This window comes from Danio rerio, chromosome 2 (genome assembly GCF_052040795.2).
Source record: "Danio rerio strain M-AB ecotype USA chromosome 2, GRCz13ab, whole genome shotgun sequence".
Classification (NCBI taxonomy): domain Eukaryota; kingdom Metazoa; phylum Chordata; class Actinopteri; order Cypriniformes; family Danionidae; genus Danio; species Danio rerio.
The window spans coordinates 38,862,002-38,884,335 of record NC_141022.1 but is presented as its reverse complement, the minus strand read 5'-3'; the positions used below and the strand labels follow the sequence as shown (position 1 = coordinate 38,884,335).

Sequence of the window (22,334 nt, the reverse complement as noted above, 5' to 3'; positions counted from 1 at the left end):
TATTTACATCTGCGCATTTGGCAGACGTACAGAGCATATTATTACGCGTGTTATCTGCCAGTCAGACTGTGACCTTGGTGTTGCAACCAGTGTATTGTGGAGCTATAATGTTCCGGTATTTTCCATTTTCCATAAAACAAAGCGTCATTAACAGCTCTTTTAAATGAAAGCCAACACTGTAATAATAAGACTCCTCCATACAGTAGCAACTGAAATTCAAAAGAGTGAACAAGAGCACTATTTCTCCAGTGGGTGCTGTTGTAGATGGTAAACCAGATGGTCTAAATGCATTACCAGCTGACTGTCAGAGACAGGAAACACAACCCAAACAGAAGCACTTGGATTTATAACAAATGTACCCATGCGTATCCTCTGTTGGGTTTCCATGAGCATTTATCACTGTCCCACATTACAGCGTCCAAGAGTATCAGAAGAAATCTGTGCAATGTTGTGTGTATTTCTGTTTACAGTGTTTAGAAAAACAAGGGACTGATTCAGCATTTCAAATTATTTTAGTTTAATCTTTATTTACTCACCCTGGTGATTGTTCATCGCTGTATGCCCATTAGGCATGGGCTGGTATAAGATTCTGACAGTATAATAACCTTGGATAAAAATACATGGTTTCACGGTATTGTGGTTACTGCTCTAAAATAAGTTCTTTTTAAATGTCTGGGTAATAAAAAACTTTTTTTTGAGCACAATTTTTTTCAATTGAGCACAATATATTTTATTTTAAGAAACATTTCAAATATTTTGGACCAGTAACCTTTAATTTAGAGTTTCCTTTTCTGCTGGAGATACTGTTGCCCTTAAAATATAAATAGAGTAGTTGTGTAAAACGTTTAAAAAAAATAAAAATAAATAAAACTTACATAAACCTTAAGAATGATATATGAGAAAATGTTGGCATTTTTAAAACCTTGACTTTTCCATACCGTGGTAAACCTTAAAACTGGTTATCGTCTCATGGCTAATGCCCATCTTTTATTTTTTAATACCCCAAATGGAAAAAAAAATTCTTGTTGTTCCTTATGACGGACGAGAATAGCTCGCACTCATTTATAAACGGTTCACAGAATAATCCCACACTCAAAATATTATTTATAATATATTTAGTATTTACGTAATATGAAATATTATTTTAAAATATTATTTTTTATATATTTTAATATTACTATAACTTGTTTAAACAACGTATTTAAAATGAGCTGAAACAACACAATTTTTGAGATTTTTTTAAGGTGAACTTAATTGTTTTATGTTTAATCCATTTAAATTGTTAGGTTACTTAATCATTTGTGTTGGGACAACAGGAATGAGCAGTGCATGTGACACATATTCTGGTGTTTATGCAAAAAAATTAAGAAATTATTAATTAATGTAAATCCTGATAATTTGTCTTGAAATTCCAATAGTTTACAACAATCCTGGAAAAATATTGAGATTGTGTGAAATTAACATTAATTGAAACATGGTCCAAAATAAAATCCATGCATTTTTTTCTCTGAAGTTTATATACATGCTGTGTTTATCAAAACAGCAAATGATCACATTCATCTATCAATCCAGACGTTCATCTGACACCTGAGTTACAATCCAGATTTACTGTTGACTGCCATTAAGTGATCAAGCTTGAGCTGGACATTGTTTTTTTTTTTTTTTTTTAATATGCCATGAGGGCATATGGCAGTAGGACATCACCAGTCTGAGTACAAAATTAATTTTCATATTTGGCTGAATTGGAATCAAGAAAACTAAATATTTGGTATAATATTTGCTATCTCAATATTTGCTACGCTGGTTGACTTAATTAGCTTCAGATGTTAATATGCAATGTTGTAATGCAGATTTTTTCCCTCAAAATTAGTTTGCTGCATTATCTGTGCAAATGTTAATCTGCACTAGGGTTGCACAATATTAGAAAAATCTGATATTGCAACATTTATAGCAGAAAAATAAAATATCGCAATATGTATACAGTTACAAAAGATTTGAATAGCTCTATTTGATAGTTTTCTAGGGAGTCTAACAGCATTCAAGTACAAAAAATTGCATAATCACAACATAAAATATGCTTTTCTTACTTTGCTTTGTTTCGTTTTTAATCTAAATTTGAAAACTATCCTTAGATCAAAAGAGTTTTTCTTTAAAACAAGCAAAATTATCATCTGCCAATAGGGTAAGGTAAAGTAATCTTGTTTTTACTTTGAAATGTGGTTATTTAGAATCACAAGATATAAATTATAAATTCTTTAGTATACCTTCAAACATCATACATTTTTGTGTACAAATATTTTAAACTCTCTTGAAATGCGAAGTCCCAGGGCTTAAAATGTCCCTCTATTATTGTTAAACTTAGCAGTGACTCTATCAATCACATTTTCTGAGGCTCCTGGTCAACTATAATTCAGACTCAACATTGCATGTCTTGTGATGTGACTATTGAGGATGTGCACATTGCGATATCGATGCCAAAATTGATATATTGTGCAGCTCTAAATATTAGTAAAAAACGTATTATTATTATTAAAACTATTTTAGAGTATGTTGCATTTAAAAGGAGCTTTGTCTTCACTTTTAGTGCTTAAATCTTTAATTTAAATGCAAATCAAATATCTGGTAAACTCTCAGTATATGACTGTAGTTGTCATTGCTTTGCTGCTACTTATTCAAGTGCAAAAGACAGCATACATATTATGAATATTTTGTATTCACACAGCGTGCTTTCACATATGACAGAAATCATGATTCCACCAGGACACATTTGTGTTGATTTGGTTCAATCGGCATTAACAAATTCTTATTTGCGTTTTTACATCCCTTTTTTAATATTTACACGCATTTATTTTTAAAAACGTGTAAAGGATTCTTTTATATAGCGTGCAGTGCAGTGTTGTCCTCGGTCTCTGTGCTGTAGTGATGAATTGTGGTGTTCTAAATAAACCTGCTGGCTCCATTAATCAAGCCGAACGCTAATTTGAGAAAATTGAACTTTTTATAAGTACCGAGTGTTTCCAGATTTACATAATTAAAGTCGTTAATTTCCACTCAACTTTTTTTAGAAGCACCCAACATCAGATAAGATAAAAATCTTTACTGATCCAAGAGGGAAATTAAATCAAACTGTGAAGGGAAATAATAGTGTTTGCTATCTGCATCTTGGATTTATAGCTCATTAAATCAGCATGAAAAGGATAAATTGTCTATCTTCATGGTTCAATGATGCATTGCCTCACATGGTCATGCATCGTCTCCAGTACAGCTTTGTGTATATCTGCATGCAACGCTGTGCATTAACACTGTTGTGCAACTGGCTTTTTAGACATAGATGCTCCTACTAACCTCATGACCAGGGAAGTGACAGAGGACTCAGCTTCGGTGACGTGGAACAAGGTGCAGGCTGACATTGATGGCTACATGCTGAAATACAGCTCTCTAGACGGCTCCGGCCAGGAGGTTCGAGTAGGAGCTGACAGCACCTCCTACAGGTTCACGGGTCTCAAGCCTGGTGTTCTCTACACAGTCTATGTGTGGGCCATCAAAGGCGCTCGCTCTAGCAAAAAGAGCTCAACAGAAGCGGAAACAGGTTTTTGATTAGTATCTTCCCAGTCAGCTCATGCAAACTTAAACAGTTCTATGTTTTGAACAGTTTATCTCTGTTTACAGAAATAAGGCTTTTACTATAATGTATATAGACTTGAATTGTTTATAAATTAAGGTCCAGAGGCATGTTGCATAAAACATGTTGAACAAACTCAACACTCAATGTAAAGTGTTTAACCTAGAGTTTATAGTTAACTCTGGAGGGCATGCACATGAAAGTGTGACACATGCAGCAAACAGCCAATCACACGACACATGAGAGAGTCAGTTTGATTTAGATCTCCCAAGAGAGTCAACAATTCACTTCTCTGTAGAAAATTAAGATATATCATTAACAGTAATATAATGAATTTAAACACATACACAAGGTAAAAATATACACTGTTGATGCAGTGAAAGAATATATTATCATATCAATACAAGTTAATTATTTCATTTGTTTAAAAAATTTAAGTGTTTGTTGAAATATATAAGATCACAAACAACTTAAAAGTCAGACATTTTAAGACCTTTCCATTTTAAAGCAAATGCATATGTTAAAATTTGAAATGCGAATGTTAATTTAAAGGCGTTAACAATAAGAAAAGACAATTCGAATGTATTTGAATATGTAATATATTAAGTATAAGTAATTTAATATAAACATATTATTATTAGCAATAACAAAAAATAATTTGGACTAAAAATGATTTTAGTGAAAGACAATAGTGAAAAAGACGTACAAGAACTAAGAGTAGCTTTATTGACATATACAATATATGTTATTGCTATGGAGACGTTCATAACTCTGGTTAACCGTGTAGCACAAGTTTTGCTGGCTACGAAACCTAATCAAAACTAACCAACTTTCTTGAGCCTGAAAACATACATTTCGTCAAATTAAATGCAAACTTATGCTTTTCAGGCTGAATGATTTTAGCCCTTATTTTGACTAGCCAACAGGTTTTGAGAAATCGCAGAAAAATGCCTGAAATCATACGTAAATCGGTGCTCGTTCATGAGAGTAACAATCACACAATGTAAACTTTTAAAGATGCGATATGACAGAATTGCTGATGAGTCGCTGACACCCATAAGATATTTGGCATGCTAAATATCTGGACCTCGCGAATCAATATTATGTTGTGAGAAATGTTTTCTGGTTGAAAATAACATCTGCGAGTACCTACAGTAAATGAGAGAGCAGCATCCACTAGTGTGGGTATCTGCAGGTCAGCGGGAGGATGGGGAAAAGTTAAAAGGGTTCTTAATAATCTATTTGAACCCAAAAAATGGAGGAAAAACTAGTGTAAATTTGGCAGGAGCACCGTGTCTGTTTGACGTATGTCATCTGAGCAAAAACACAACCGGTTTAAGAGAAATAGGTATTTCCCTTCAATAGTCATGTGAGCAAAATAAGTACATTTTTTACCCTACTAAAGGCTTCATCCTCATTATGTAGTTAATAACAAAAGATATATTACGTGACCACCATGTCACTTCTTGCGTGTGTTTGGATGCGAGATGTAATTTGCGGACCGAGACAGAAAATTGTCTGTGATTCTTCCTATTCTAAAGTCATGCAGTGTGAAATCCCATCTCCGATCCATCTTGCGGTGTAAACAAAGCAGCAAACGCTACCCTCGATAGTCATGCAGTGTGAAAACATGTGTGACAGGACTACTAGAAAATCGTGCGGTCTGAACTTGGCAATACCTGGGTAAAAACTCAAACTGGCTTTGTGCAACAAGCCTTACTATTTTGATTCACTAAACTGGACAAATTGGCAAGAACACAATTTCAAAGCAGCACAGATGCATGTGGAAATTTCTGCAAATGATTTACAGACAATGCAGAAATTAAGGAAGAAAGACGCAACATTTCGACCATTTTAACCAATCCAATAAGCGATGCGAAAATCACTGTAGCCTAAAAGCTGGGTGTGTTTAGTAAATATAAACTGTACTGTATTAACGCCAAAAAGACATTTTTCACTAGTGCAAGCTGTTAGTAAATCTGGCCTCAAGTGGCCTGTTTAATGATCTGATGTGCTGAATTTGACTCTTCTCAAACTGCTCTCTCTAAATTTCATAGATTATTCTGTGCTCATACATAAAGCCTTATAAACTGTCAGACTGTCCAGATAAACTGTCCAATTGTGCATGGCTTTTATGTCAAAATGTGCATTAAAAGTGATGCATGTCCTTTTTTTCTCATATCCACTTCAGAATTGAATTTGTTATTATTATTGAATAATAACAAATTATTATTATCATGTTCTTATTATCGAATATGTACATATTACGTTTAATTTGTAACTATTAAGGCGATGTAATGGCGCTGTAGGTAGTGCTGTCGCCTCACAGCAAGAAGGTTGCTGGTTCGAGCCTCGGCTGGCTCAGTTGGCGTTTCTGTGTGGAGTTTGCATGTTCTCCCAGTGTTCACGTGGGTTTCCTCCGGGTGCTCTGGATTTCCCCACAGTCCAAAGACATGCTGTACAGGTGAATTGGGTAAGCTAAATTGTAGTGTATGAGTGTGAATGAGTGTGTATGGATGTTTCCCAGAGATGGGTTGCAGCTGGAAGGGCATCCGCTGCGTAAAACATATGCTGGAAAAGTTGGCGGTTCATTCCGCTGTGGTGACCCCAGATTAATAAAGGGATTAAGCTTAAAAGAAAATGAATGAATAATTGTAACTATTAATTTGAATTAAGTTAACAAAAAGTATACAGAATAAGGTAGATGGATTTAAAGATTCCAGGACTGTGAATTTGAAAGTATTTGGGGAAAACATCTGCTTGAAAACATTTAATATGAAGAAATGACATGCTACACCTTAAATACAATTTGTCAACTGTTAATTGACAAATTCATACGTTTACTAAACCTCTTGACCCAAGAAGTGAGAGACATCAGTGGTTACAGGCAAAGCTATTTTACTGTTGGTGGCCCTTTAGTGAACATATGCAAAGAAATCAACAGCACCACCTACAGGTTCATTTGCTTACAGGGTTAGTTCATCACCAAAAAAAGAAAGAAATTTCTGATATCATTTATTCCCCCTCATGTCGTTCCAAACCCAAAAGAAATGCATTCATCTTCAGGACAAATTTGAATGCACCCAAAACATATTAATAAAGAGATCAGATATAAATCTATACGAACTGGACAGATTGAGTTTTCTAAAATAGACATGGTTTATTCACAATATAAACAAATTTAATTCAGGCGTTTATCCACATAAATCAGCCAAAAATCTTAATACACTTTAAAACATTTAGGGTGGTTGTAGCCCAGTGGTTCTCAATTCTGGTCCTTCACTTGCACATCGTGTATGTCTTCCTTACTTAACACACCTGATTCAGATCATCAACTTGATAACAGGAGATCCATGAACTGATCCTTGTGTGTCTATTAAGACAGACGTACAATATCTGTAAGATAGGAGGGCCAGAGGACCGGAATTGAGAACCACTGTTGTAACCCAACATGGGTGGGTTGAGTCAAATATGGCAAACCCAACCAACTGGCTTACAAAATGTTATTGAAATTAAATTGAAAAATTTTTTTGGTCTATATTTAGTCCAACAATAAGTTAAGACAACCCAGATTTTTTTAGAGTGTAGCATTCACGTGATCATAAAGCTCAATCGTGCTTTCTTGACACATGAGGACCAATAGCCGCTTTTTCACTGTCAGGCCAATGTGATCCAGGGCTTTTATTGGGCCGGGCCGTTCCAATAGCCCAGGAGCATGAACATTGAGGCCGAAACCATGTTGCGTTTCTACTTTTGGGTTAGTAGCTTGCAGCTCGTCATGCAAACCCTACCCCTAGAACGCCCCACGAATCAAACCTCACAAAACTCATCCAGCTCAGTGAGAATCAGGCAGGCAAATAAAGCACACTATCGCATCCTCACAAACTATTAAAATAAAGACAACCGAAACAAACAAATGACACATTACTGCACAGCAGTACATTATATGTCTACACGCACAGGCCTATGTATTTCCATTTATTATATGCGTTTACTCACTGACCCACTTTTAGCATCGTGCATCAGGTGGTCTCGCAACTAACAGAGGGATGACCCAGTGCACCATCCATAATATAAAACCACAGAAATGTTCCGGTAATAACTCGGTATAAAATGTATTTTATAACATTCTCATTTTGATAGACGCCATCAAACATTCAGCACAAATGTTCCGGAGTGACCTAAAACATATTAATATTTCCCTAGGCTATATGACATTCACAAGATAATTCCCCTTTATTTAAGAGGCCCAATCCCAATTCTATATTTGTACCCCTACCCCTTCCCCTTGGTCCTTACAATCGATGATTAAGGGGAAGGGCTTCAAAATTTACCCCTAAGAATTGGGACACCACTAGACCTGCACACGTCATCATGTTATCGTGAGCTCTTGCTTCATATGAGATCAGGCGATGGTGACTGCAGTAGTTATTCCAGTTGTGTAGTGTTCTATGTATCTATGTAAACGCACCAAAAACAACATTAATATTATAGCAGACACCATGAAAAGCTCATTCTCAGCCACTAGACATTACTGACAGGGTATTTGAGTGTCATCGAGTGTCAGAATGTTGTGGGAAATGCTGCCGCTGTGGCTGGTGCATTCTGGGGAATTTTCTTACCCGTTGGTTTCGAGTGTGGTCCTGAAAAATCTTCGCTCATAGGGCTATTCACCCCTTCCCCTTAGCCCCAAGCCTTTTAGCTAAAGAGAATTGGGACACCCCTACCACTTGGCGTGCACGCATAAAACGAGAGGCAGGGGTAAGGGGAAGGGCTAAGGGGTAGAATTAGGATAGGGCCTAAGTAAAAGAAAACTGTTAAGTGTTTCAGGACACAAGACCAAGCAATAAAATGTAGCCTGTAGCAGCAGCTATACACTAGTGAAGCTCTACATTTACAATATCATTTTTAAATTTTACATTAAACATTTATTTGAGTAATTTGTAAAGTTTTATGTCTTTCTGTTGTATTCATATTTTTATCTTCAAAATAAATAAATAAATTAAGAAAGAAAGAAAGAAAGAAAGAAAGAAAGAAAGAAAGAAAGAAAGAAAGAAAGAAAGAAAGAAAGAAACCCAGCCGCTCATGGCATCAACAGAGTTGTCAAGTGAGCGCTCTTTCGCCCGGTCTCTAACACACATGCATTTAACTGCGCACATTTCATGCACAAACACACCTTTTAAAGTTTAGTTTAAAGATTATTATGCGTTATGGAGACATCAAAGAGGATGCAGCAAAGAAATATCACTTATAAATAAAAACTACTTTATTATTTTATGCAACAGCCTTACATTTAAAAGGGAAAGATAAGGGCGGTCATAAGCAAAAAGACCCCTAACCTATAAGGTGTTTTATGGAATAGCCATCTTAAACTGACCAGCTATATGTTTTCTTTCCCTTATTTATATATGTTTTGGTGCATGTACTCATGTGCGATCGGAAAACTAGTGTAATGGTGACACACCATCCTAAGCTGGCCCTTCTTTGCCCAAGGAATTTAGCAGGCTGAAGAAGACCGGCCGCTGTCTCTGAGGAAGCCCAGCTTTTGCCCGATCAGGCCCCAGAAGTGACAATGGAAACCCCACTGGCCCTGGCTCGATCGCTTTAGACGCGATAGTGAAAACGTGGCTAATGAGGTTCACATCGGAACATTTGAGGGTTACACTAGAACCGGTGGCTTCATTTTATATCCAAACTATCCCATTCTGCATTAACTATTACATTCTGCAACCATTGACAGAGTTTAAAACATGTCTATAAACTGCTGATGTCTTTTAATGCTTTTACCACTTCACTGGTCCATTATTAATCTTAAGATGAACATGAAGCAGACCAACAGGAACAACCCCTTAAAGCATTAACACTGTTGTACAACTGGCTTTTTAGATATAGACGCTCCTACTAACCTCTTAACGCAAGAGGTGACAGAGGACTCAGCTTCGGTGACGTGGAACAAGGTGCAGGCTGACATTGATGGCTACATGCTGAAATACAGCTCTCTAGACGGCTCCGGCCAGGAGGTTCGAGTAGGAGCTGACAGCACCTCCTACAGGTTCACGGGTCTCAAGCCTGGCGTTCTCTACACAGTCTCCGTCTGGGCTGTGAAGGGCTCGCGTTCGAGCAGAAAAGCCACCACAGAGGCTGAAACAGGTTATCTGATTACAGCAGGCTGCATGGCTCTGTGCCCGTGCTTTCTTCTTCTGCCTGAAAATGTCAAATGAAGCATGATGAAGGTCTTTGCTTAGGTCTTGTCTCAGCAATAATGTTACTGAATTAATATTGCACAGAGGAAGAAGCAGTCATTTTTTGACAAGAATGCTAACTCTCATTTTTATTGTATAAAGGGAGAATCATACCATCTATTACTAGCTTATTAAGATTGTGTTGGGTTCTAAGGATCATTTCCAGATAGTCCTCTACAGTGCGACTTTGACCTACTGTAAATTTAACCGCATCGCTTTTTGTCAATCTGCAGAGATTGATGCCCCCAAGAATCTCAAAGCCACTGATGTTCAGACACAAACCTCCACTCTAACATGGAAAGCACCTCAGGCTAATATTGAAGGCTACATCTTGACCTACAGGGCTGAAGACGGCAGCATGCAGGTTTGATCTACACACACACACTGCTTTTGAAACATGTTCAGTTCAGTTTGTTTAATACTACCACTTTTCAAGCTGTTCAAATTTAAGGTAGGATGATGAAACAGCTAATATGAACTTTTTACAACTTTTGAATTTAGCTATGAATAAATGTAAAGAACTATTTCAGTTATTCACCTTAACAAAGGAATCCTTGCTGTAAAGTTATTTCAGACTTTTAATGTTTATTTAACATTTAATCTGTTAAGATTATGAAGATTGAATTATTTAAATAATTGCATTTTAACAATTGTATTTTAATTTATTTCCTTTTCAGCATGATTACTTCAGTATTTGGTGTAACATGATCCTTCAGAAATCATTTTATTATGCTGATTTAGTGCTCGAAATGTTTTTTGGTAACTTTATAATCATTGCTGTTATTTTAATCAATATAATTCACCTTGGCAGAATAAAAGCATTAATTTCTTTATTAACCTTATTGAACCTTATTGAATGCATTTTACTTGCAAAAAAAATAAAAATATGCTACATTGACTTGTGACCAAAATACATTGTATTAATCTATTTATTATGCCAAAAATCATTACAATATGAACTATCACTTTCCATGAAGAAATTTTATACATTTCTTACTCTAAATACATCAAACCTATTTTTTGATTAGTAATAGGACTAGCTAAGTGGTTCGTTTGGACAGCTTTAAATATAATTTTGGCAATAGATTTTTTAACCCTCAGATTACAGATTGTTCATATAGTTTTATTTCAAACAAATAATGTACAATCCTAACAAACCAGACATTGTTTATTATTATTATTATTATTAATATTATTATTATTTACATGTAATGCGTAAATCTTATTTTTCAAAAAATGGGCACTTGGTTTTGTGGTCCTGGGTCATTTGATAGATATCCATGAGTAAATGATTTATTATGAGCTAATAAAGTGTTCACTTTTTATTAATTTACGTCATTTTAAGTTTCATTTTAGCCAAAATGAGTTCTTTATACGACTGATTTTTTCTGCTTTGTTTTTTAGACTGTGGAAAAAACGTTGACTGCACGAGACAACAGATTTGCTCTCTCAGGCCTTGAAATGGGAAAGAAGTACATTGTCACCCTTATTGCCTACAGAGGCTCAAAGAGGAGTAAAATAGTGGAGACAACATTCAGTACAGGTAGAGTTGAACAATATATCAATTGAGCATTGATATCGCAACATGTGAACGTGCAATAGGATTAGATTAAAAAATAAAGACATTATTAAATATTATTTTGTAATTATTTATACAATGATGAACATGTTATTTTACATTTGATTGTTCAATTTCTGTACTTCAGTACTGTTATAAAACCATTAATCACTCTTTATTTATTTATACATCCGTGTATTATAAATGTAACTGATTATAATTATAATAAATATAATTTATGCACAGCATAGAAAAAGACTTGGTCATCTAAGTTCATGTATATTAATGAAATATTTTCAAATAAAGCTATTCAAATCATCTGGTGAAATTATATTTATATCACAACATATATTGCAGCAAAACAACACATCACAATGTCAGATTTTTCCAATATCATGCAGCCCTAAATACAGGTAACATGCCATGTCCCTTTATTCACACGATTACAACACTCATAGTGTATCAACATACCTTATCCAAGTCTTATTTTTAAGATTAAGTGATTAACCAATAATGTACTCATCCTCCACTTGATCCAAACCTTCTTTATGTTAAACACAAAATAATATATTTTGAAGAATGTTTGAAGCTGTTAGCCATTGACTTTCATAGTATTTTTATTTCCTACTATGGTTTTCAATAGCTGCCCTTGTCCAGAATTGTCCGAAATATCCTCTGTTGTATTCAACATAAAAAGAAAGTAAAACAGTTGTGGAACAAGTGGAGGGTGACTAAATGGTGAGAGAATTAGATTTTTTTTGAGTGAATTACCTCTTAAATAGAACGTCCATATAGACGTTGGAGCCATCTTTAAAAAAAATATTATTATTATTATTAGATTATATATTAATATTTAGCAAACAAGCAGTACACAAGAATACAAACCGATGACAGCAAGAAACATAGTACACACAAAATAAGTATGTTGATGAGAGCATACTGCCTGAAATAAAGAATGTGATTGACATATATCAGTTTGTGCAGTTATAATTCTGCAGTACTATTTTGTTTGGTTCAGTAGTTGCGATTAGATGTAGTTTATGCTGTGTGTTCAAGGACAGCTTTTTGACCCACACATAACTGACATGAAGAAACAACACAGTCACAGGCTAGCTATCAGGTCTGTCACAGCCTTAAAAAGCATCATACATTTTTATGTTGTTATTTCTAGTTGGTCTGGCCTATCAGTTCCCGATGGACTGTACTCAGATCATGAGGAATGGGGACATGGAGAGTGGCGTGTACACAATCTACGTCAATAACAACCGCAGCAGAACCATGCAGGTGTACTGTGACATGAAAACTGATGGCGGCGGTTGGATTGTAAGTGGATCTCTATTTTTTTCCTCTATATATATATATATATATATATATATATATATATATATATATATATATATATATATATATATATATATATATATATATATATAACACACACACACACACACACACACATACACACAGTTTAGTAAGAATTATTAGCCCCCCCTTTAAATTATTTTTTTTTTTTTCAAATATTACTTAAATGATAACAGAGCAAGGACATTTTCACAGTATGTCTGATATTTCTTCTTCTGGAGAATGTCTTATTTGTTTTATTTCAGCTAGAATAAAAGCTGTTTTTCATTAAAAAAAATTAAGTTCAAAATTATTAGACTCTTTAAGCTATATATTTTTTCAATAGTCTACAGAACAAACCATACTTATACAATAACTTGCCTAAATAGCCCAACCTGCCTCGTTAACCTAATTAACCTAGTTAAGCTTTTAAATGTCACTTTAAGCTGTATAGAAGTGTCTTGAAAAATGTCTAGTCAAATATTTTGTACTGTCATCATGGCAAAGATAAAATAAATCAGTTATTAGAAATGAGTTATTAAAACTGTTATGTTTAGATATGTGGTAAACATATCTTCTCTCCGTTAAACAGAAATTAGGGGAAAAAATAAACAGGAGGGCTAATAATTCTGACTTCAATTATACATACATCCGTGATATGAATTGTCTCATGATCCCACACCTGCCTATCTACTCCTTTTTTCTCAGACTGAACGAGCAGGCAAACTCATGAAATGGCTTTTTCAAGTCAAGTCGTAGACTTTCATTTGGCTTTTCATGCTCTCCAGATATTCTTTAGCATTCATAATATCTTATGCACATTTGGGAAAAAAAATAACTCAAAGGAATAGTTTACCCAAACTGAAAATTCCATAAATCGTTTACTCACCCTTCACTTGTCGCAAACCTTTCATCTCACTGTTGAACAAATAAGATGATATTTATAAGAATTCTGGAAACTGACAGCCATTGACTTCCATAGTATTTGTTACTTTCTCTTACTCATTGATGTCATCGGTTTCGGTTTTGAACATTTTTGGAAATATCTCTTGTTTATCTCTTGTTCTTGTTTATTAAAAATGAACTTGAGTGTGAGTTTTTAGTGAGTAAATTTCAATTTTTAGGTGAACTATCCCTTTAATGTAAAAAAAAAATCTATTTGCTTACATAAGTGCACACATACTCCATTTGCCAGTGTGTAAATCTGAAATGGCGCAATTGACACATTTGAAAACTGTCATTAAATGTGGTGGAAAGTTTTCTGAATGTGTTTGGAGGAAAACGTAACATTCTGTAGTACATTTAGTCACTGTTTAAAGTCATTTGGTGATTTCAGTCATAATACAACAGACATCCGCCATCTCATCAGTGACATGCAGTCTAAACAGTCTCTAAGTCATTGCATGTTACGATTTTGTCATGAGGTTGTTCAGTATGTAATTTTCTTTGTATGATTTGACTGGATGGCAATCACAGAACTGATTTTTCTACCAGGGTTTCTGTGGGTTTCTTCAAAATCAAATTTAAGAAGAAAAAAAATAAATTAAGTTATAGCTAAACTTAGGTAAACACTAAGGATTTTTCTAATGGCCAGGTAACTTCTAAAAATAGCTTTTGTATCAGTGGGAGATCATGTAAAGGGAGGCATTTCTGTAGTTTTCTTTAATTTCAAAAAGCAAAATTGCTGTAAAAATGTCTATTATCTGTTGTACATTGTATCTCTTTGCAATGAAACAATTAAATATTTACAGTATTTATATTTAAAAGAGTTTTGAGATGGATTATTGGTGATTGGGTGTCAGATCGATTGAATAGTTTCATTTGGACATAGGGAAATTAAGACCTGTTTAAAATGATTGAAGACCCACAAGACAACATTTCAGTGAATTTAAGACATTAAGCCTTTTTAAGACCCAGCAAATACTCTTTCTACTTTTACTACTCTACTTCTTCTCTACTAGCCGATCATCATAGTTTTGAGAAGTAGTGCCTTCAGGTAGTGGAAAGTAGTGGAGTAAAGGTACAGATTCAGCACAAAAAATCTACTCAAGTGAAAGTAAAAATGTACATTTTTCAAAACTACTTAGTAAACTACAATTTAGAATAGTAGAAAAACTACTCAATTACAGTAATTTGAGTTATTTGTATTTTGTTACTTCACACCACTGGTCATTAAACGCTTCTATTTAATGATCCTTTATACAACCCTGTCTTTCACTTATAATATAACATGTATGCTCCTTCCTTTGGCTGAGAATGCTTTCGTGAATGCCATTTGCTCAACTTATCATCATGCCATTGACAATATGCCACTGAGGTAGACACATCTTGCATTATTAAGTTTAACATTAATTGTTTAATTGATCGTTAATTTAGACAGTGATAGATCGTGTAAAAATTGACAACAGTAGCCCATCTAACAAATTATTCATTGTTTCAACCAAAGGTCTTCCAGAGAAGAAACACCGGCAAAGTAGATTTCATGAAGAAATGGAGAGACTACATGAAAGGCTTTGGGGAACTGACAGAAGAATTCTGGCTTGGTATAGGCCTATATCCAACAAAGTTCATACACAAATGAAAACTTTCACTTAGCCACATCATTTACTTGGTTCAAACTGATATAGATTTGGCCTGTTTTTCTGTTGTTGAACAGGCTTGGACAAGATCCACGAACTGACCAACACTCCAACACAGTATGAGGCGCGTTTTGATCTGGGCTCGGGATCAGATCGGAAATATGCTGTCTATGATAACTTCAAAGTAGCTCCATCCAAACAGAAGTTCAAACTTACCATTGGCAGCTACAAGGGAAATGCTGGTGAGCTGGAGTTTGTGTAATCCGGTTTACCACGTCGTATGAAGCCAAGTCTTGTTATTATTAATAACACGTTCTGTGCAGGTGACGCCATGACCTACCACCAGGGGGCGCCTTTCTCCACGGTCGATTCAGACAATGACATTGCTCTTGGGAACTGTGCTTTGACCCACCAAGGTGCCTGGTGGTACAAAAACTGCCATCTGGCCAATCTCAACGGCAGATTTGGGGACAACAGACACAGCATGGTGAGTGCTGAGGAATTTGTTATGAAGCCGGTTGTGAAAATTGTGAGTTTCTGTGTAGTAAGATGTAGTGACCAGCAGAGGGAGCTCTCAATTTACAACACTGAGGGGAGAATATAAAGCCAAAGCACTTACAAGCAATTGCCCAATAATTCAGAAGAAAAGCAGTGTCCTGAATCTATCAGCTCTTATAAGTTCACAAATAAGACAATACTTTCAAGTTTTTTGGAGATTTATGTTCCCATTAGAGGCCTTATTTCCGTGAGGCTAACAGGTATAGTGAATGTTTTTCTTTGAGGAGGGAAAAAACATTTTAGGCCACTAAGAGCAGGAAATGATGTTTCTTTTTCTTTCAAAAAGTCAAATTAAGTTTTCGGTTTACTATTTGTGTCTTGCTTTTTAGTACAAACGTCTAAATATTCTAAATATTGCTTTAATTTAATTACAAAATTATTTAGGTCTTATTTGCTTTAAAAAGCAATTAAAGAATCAGAGGAGTTTGTGCTTTAAACAAGAAAAGTAAATCTCCCAATGTGGTAAAAAAATAAGCCTAATTCAAATGGGTAACAAGTTTTTTTGTCTTAAGCACAAATTCGCTTAATTTGATGATTTATTTAATTATGATGAAGAAATGATCAGGCAGTGATGTCGCCTCACTGCAAGAAGGTCGCTGGTTTAAGCCTCGGCTGGGTCAGTTGGCATTTCTGTGTGGAGTTTGTGTGAAGCATCTCCCGGTGTTCATGTGGGTTTCCTCCGGGTGCTCCGGTTTCTCCCACAAGTCCAAAGACGTGTTATAAATTGTGACATGTGACAAAGTTACCTGAGAGAGAAAGAGAGTGGGAGTGAGACAGAGGGAGGAAGAGAGAGATAAAGACCAGAGAGTAAGCCTCAAAGAGAGTCTGATAGCAGTAAAGTCAGAGGAGTTCAGAGCAGGAGAGGAGACAAGCAAGCCAAGCAAAGTTTACCACCTACTTTGTATCTTTCTCGACCATGTGACAAAAGCCCAAAAAATACAACTGACAATATAATTTGCAGTCTTACGCTTATATATATATATATATATATATATATATATATATATATATATATATATATATATATATATATATATATATATATATTTAAACATTACCCACAGTGTTATTTTCGTCCATATTTGACCCAATGCCGGATTAGGACAACTTCAGCTTATCATAAACATCTTCTTTCAATCTTTTAAACTCTGATTATTATGGAAGCATTTCTGAAATACTGCCAGAGAATAACCCAAACAACCGCCACATTTTACAAAACCTAAATGACAGTAAAATGACAGTAAAATAAAGTTTTTGGACCTGTTATGTGTTTTGGAGAATATTCCTTCACTGGAGATATACAAATTTTAATTTGGTGTTTAGACGATTAACAAATATGCTGTGGGTTTGGAAGGACACAAGAGTAAGAAAGTATAACAGAAAACAAAATTTGGTCTGAACCATCATACTGTTGTTTGTGTCTTTCCCAGAACTGGGTTGCAAGAGTAGTTGGCAGGTCATTCTACTGTGGCAGCCCCTGAAAAATCAGGGACTAAGCCTAAAGAAAATGAATGAATGAATGAATGAATGAATGAATGAATGAATGAATGATTGAATGAATGTTGTTTGTGTCCTCCAGGGTGTAAACTGGGAGCCATGGAAGGGGCATCTCCAGTCTCTGGACTTTGCAGAGATTAAGATCCGGCCAGTGGGAGCAGCAGGCAGACAGAAGAGATCACTCAAGAGAAGAGTAACAGCATATTAACGATCACTTGGCAGAAACAACAAAGTGTTTTACTGAAATCCACAACGTCCATACGGGAGTTGGATCAAACCAGGTTGGAATCGGTTCTTTATATCAGGAAAGCCACTCTATGCTGTAGATTATAAGCTGTATTTTGTATCGTGTTAAACAGGCAGATTTTAAATAGAATATGCTTTACTTTTTTAATTTACTATATACACACACAGACACACGCACACACTGTAAATGAAAGAAATCCAAACACAAGCCAAAATTTGTAGCATGACTCATTTGTCATTTCTGACCCAGACAGTATTTTCATACATTTTTATCATAAGTATACTGTTTCACAAGCTTCACAAAACCTATTTTATTTCATTTCAAGTGTTTTGAACCAAAGGACTGTATACTGTATATTTCCTGAACTTTTGAAATGGATTTTAATATTTTTGCCCATCATAATAGATACTGATTTTGAATAATTGTCATGCATAAAAAAAGAAGCTTTGATAAAAGTTGTTAAGCTATAATGTCCTCCATCTGGATATGTACTGTAGTTGTACTATAATTCCTGACACAGACACCAAATGAAGTGTCACATACTTTTTCAGAAATAATGTTTGTTGAAATAAAAAGCATTTGGAATCTTTTACAAACATTCAAGACTCTGAGCCTCATTTATAAAATGTTGCATCGAAATCATCCTGTATTTGACAGATTGTTTTTCCAAATGTGATGAAGAAACTACAACATCCTTTACAAACCCCTCCCAATTAAAACTTGTGCATCCTTATGGGTATTTTTCTATTAAAGTGAAGATTTTGGCAAATTTAGCTACTTTTTTTTTTTTTTTACAGGTTTTTGGCAATACGACATTTCATGATCAATAATTGCATATACCCTCGGTATACTCAATTGTTTTGCTGTTTAAACTCCCCTAATTTTTTTTCCAGTGCTGGGTTGCAGCTGGAAGGGCACTGGCTGTGTAAAACATATGTTGGATAAGTTGGTGGTTCATTCCATTGTGGCGACCCCAGATTAAAAAGGGACTAAGCAGAAATGAAAATAAATAAATGAATGAACTTAATTTATGTGTATTTGTGTCCCCTTTAACCAATAACCAAATGTTTTTTTTTACTTGCTACTTAATTTGTTGCAATTTTTGCATTTGGAAAAAAAGTACTTGTGTATAGGCTATTTGGGTTTTTAAAGAAGTATGCTTTGCTTTTGTTTTCCTGATTTTTAAAAATAAGTATATGTATACATTTTAAATTTACAGTTACAACATACAAAACGTGATATAGCTGTTTATACAAGTCCCTTTAGAGTTAAACAGTTGGGTTTTACCACAGCTTAATATACTCAGCCAAGCATAAACCATAGGATAAGACTAATAGCATCTCGCTTTAAAACTAACACATTTGTTCAAATACTTTTCCTTTTTAAATGGATAGTTCACCCCAAAAAATTAAATACACATTATTTACTCAAACTTTACTTTTTCCAAACCGGTTTGTCTTTTTTTTCCTTTGTTGAACACAAAAGAAGATTTTTTTGAAGAAAGATGTAGTCCCGCAAACATTGACCTCCATAGTATTTGTTTTTCCTTATTTGTAAATCAATAGTTACAGGTAACTTATGTTAAATAAATATATATTGCTAATGAATCAAAGAAACATTGATTTTCGTTGTTTCGTTGCCTATTTTTAAATTTGTGTTGGGTGGGTAATAGTAAACCACCTTTTTTTAGTACACCACTGCTCAGGACCTTTAGAATAAAAATGTCCCCACTGAAACAAAAGAAAGCAATATTTTCCCAGTATCATTTCAGCAAAAAATCTCACTTACTTGGCTAACAGGTTTTCATTTATAGTTAGCAAGGCTGAAACATTTAAACTATTTTAACGTGTTAAATAAATGTTAAATAATGCATTTATGAATTTTTTATGTATTGCGAGTAGAAATTGTTCATTTGTAAACAAAATAAAATTCAATGGTTAAAATTCTTAAATAAAATGTTCAGTAGTTCTCATCAGGACTGATGATAAATAAATCTATCAGTCAAAATGACAGAACAGATATTTTTGTTTTCTTTGACACATTTCTGATCTATGCTACCTGACGAAAGTATCCCTATCCAAGTTTTAGAAACAACAAATAATAACTTGACTTCTAGTGGATCATTTCATATCAGAAATAGCTTATATGAAAGGAAAAGGCCTCTAGATTACTCTTATTTTACTAAAATAAAACATGATCATGCATGTAACCCCAAACTATGATTTCTTTTTTCACCAAACTTGACAGATTTCTGTGAGAATCTTAGGTCCATGTGGGTTCCAATAGGTTTGTGATGATTGGGATGCAGTTCAACAGATGATTCATCAGAAAAATATACCTTCTGCAACTTTTCTATATGATCAACTAGAATTATTATTTGTTGCTCTTACAACTGGGATTGATGACAAGACTTTTGTAAGATAGTGTAGGTTTAAAATTTATTTTAAATCGATGCACAATTGTTAATCACTTTACCATAAAGATGAGCATCAGTCAGTGACCACATCTTTTACTTACATATAGTGAGCTCAGATTTCCAAATACTCCACAACAACAAAACCTGTATGCCTGCTTTATAATGTTTAACACTTTTCCACATTCAAATATTGTTTTTATAATTCTGAAAATTGGCTCTGATTTTCACACGCAAACACTAAGATCAAATCTCTGCACTGACGTTTTATAAATGAGGCCTAATATTTGACCAGCTCTGCAGTCTAAAATGATGGAAAGTTAGCACTGTTACACTACATATTGCACATTTGAGCATCATTGTCTCTATAGCAGACCCTCAGAGTAACCAGGAATATAGTATAAGAGCATACCATGAAAATAACTGTTCTTCTAGAGGATCTGACACCAGGAGGAGGCATATCAGCCCCAGCAGGAGCTCAGCATCAGCTCTTCATCGGGTCTCCAGGCATCAGAAAGTTTCTAACAAGCAAAACACAGCCTAAAGAAATGTGCAAAAGCACCAAAAATATATAGAGAATCTTTGAGCCTTTCACTTGCCTTTGCAAAAGTGGCATGTGTTGAGCCTGCAGCTTAGCGAGCTTCATTTTCCCCTCATCAGTCCATGGCTGAAACACTGTTTTGAATGGGGTTTGTTCTGTTTCTTCTGCTGCATTACTGTGAGCTGAAGCATGAGACAAAACAAGCTCTGTCTGGGTGGAGGGTCAGAGTTTCCTTTTCAGCCTCCGGATCCCACCACTGTACTGGGATGGAAAAACTGCAGCAATAGAGTGGGTAAAATGTTTCCCCCCTCATAAACGTACAAATTCACACTTGGCTTATATTGTATTATGGGTCTGTAGGTTCTTCCTTTCATGTTTTACAATGTAAAAAAAGTCTTGCTGTCCAAATATTTTAAGTTGAATCAAATGAACCTTTCTGGTCATCTCAACCTACTCCAGTCAAACTAAAAATATATTACATTCATCCTGACTAACCTTTTCAAATAACTTAAAATAGCATGAAACATTTGTTGTCATGACTTTTTTCAAATCATATTACAATGTAAAAACACACTTTGAATCAAATAAATCAGCCTGATCTCAAGGAAATGTGCCTATTTTACATGTATTTGTACAAATATGATTTCATTTGTATTAAATTGTGCAATTTTACACTCGAAAGACAACATGCCACCCACCTCACCCCTCATTGGGGGATGAGATAATCATAAAAATGAATATGGATTAACCACTAAATCAGAGATGCCCAAACTAGGCCCGCCGGTCAAAGTTGGCCCATGATATCCTTTGATTTAACCTGTCATTCCATCTGAGAATAGAGCGAGAATGATGGGGATGGTTTAGAGATTGTAAATTCAAATTTAATATAATGTTTTATTTGTTTGTTTTATTGTTAAGCTACAAAAAGTCTAAGTGAAATTAAATGTTTCAATTAAATTTCTGTGATTTAGTTTAAAATGTATATACTGTCACTGATGGATAGAGGAAAATGCAGAGACTTTGGTGAGGGAATCAAGGCAAAGGCAGATTCGGCTTGACTAGTGCATGCTGCATTAAACTCCACTGTGTTATAAATTTGATTATGTTTTAATTGCAACAAGTTATCATTTAAAAAGTTATAGTGTGTTAGTTAATATGATTAAAAGTAATGTTTTCTATTTATTTTTAAATATTATGAAATAATATTGCTCTCGATGATATTCATACGAAAAAGGTTTGGCCACCACTGCACTAAATGAAAAAGTTACTAATTGCTGTGAGATGGTGTTGAAATTAACCAACTTTCAATGCATTTCAAACCCTCTTTCTATGAAAATTGTTAGATATTATGTTAAATATTTGGTCCTATTTGAAAGATCCCTGTTCATATTGTATTGCACTGCATGTGTGGGTTAAGGTGGAAAGGAAGGGTCAACAGTGTATTTATGAAAATCATTTACAAATGGATTTACATGCAGATCATACGGTGGCCGAGAGAGCTTAACAGACTGCAATTTAAGAAAACGTGCAATTACAAAAAATGGCAGCAAATTGAGAAAAGATCAGTTTGACAGCACAAGTGTTGAAAAATCTCCACAACGCGAACACATCTTTAAAAAACGTGCTGTATTTTCTCACAATGCAAACAATTAATGAAACGCACTGCATTTTCTCACAATGCAAACATTTTACAAAAACACGCTGCATTTTGTTACAACACAATGGAAATGTTTCAA

At 34.7% G+C, this 22,334-nt stretch overlaps 1 protein-coding gene and 1 long non-coding RNA gene across 4 annotated transcripts in view; one reads left to right on the top strand and one right to left on the bottom strand.

Annotated features, from left to right (window-relative positions):
- Positions 1 to 18,242, top strand: part of tnn (tenascin N) — a 57,365-nt gene extending 39,123 nt beyond the window's left edge. The window contains exons 8-16 of one of the 3 annotated variants that reach the window (XM_087238777.1): positions 3,326 to 3,589; positions 9,509 to 9,772; positions 10,098 to 10,228; positions 11,269 to 11,407; positions 12,594 to 12,745; positions 15,210 to 15,306; positions 15,420 to 15,584; positions 15,666 to 15,829; positions 17,480 to 18,242. In XM_087238777.1, coding sequence (XP_087094903.1) covers positions 3,326 to 3,589; positions 9,509 to 9,772; positions 10,098 to 10,228; positions 11,269 to 11,407; positions 12,594 to 12,745; positions 15,210 to 15,306; positions 15,420 to 15,584; positions 15,666 to 15,829; positions 17,480 to 17,605 — 1,502 coding nt within the window. In that variant the 3' untranslated portion in view covers positions 17,606 to 18,242. 3 annotated transcript variants of the gene reach the window in all.
- On the bottom strand, positions 1,669 to 20,780 carry LOC141378379 (uncharacterized). The gene is made up of 4 exons (XR_015478721.1): positions 20,657 to 20,780; positions 20,470 to 20,578; positions 9,529 to 9,826; positions 1,669 to 3,556 (listed from the first exon to the last, which is right to left on the bottom strand). It is a non-coding gene; the product is annotated as an uncharacterized LOC141378379 (long non-coding RNA).
- Positions 20,781 to 22,334: the final 1,554 nt, after the last annotated feature.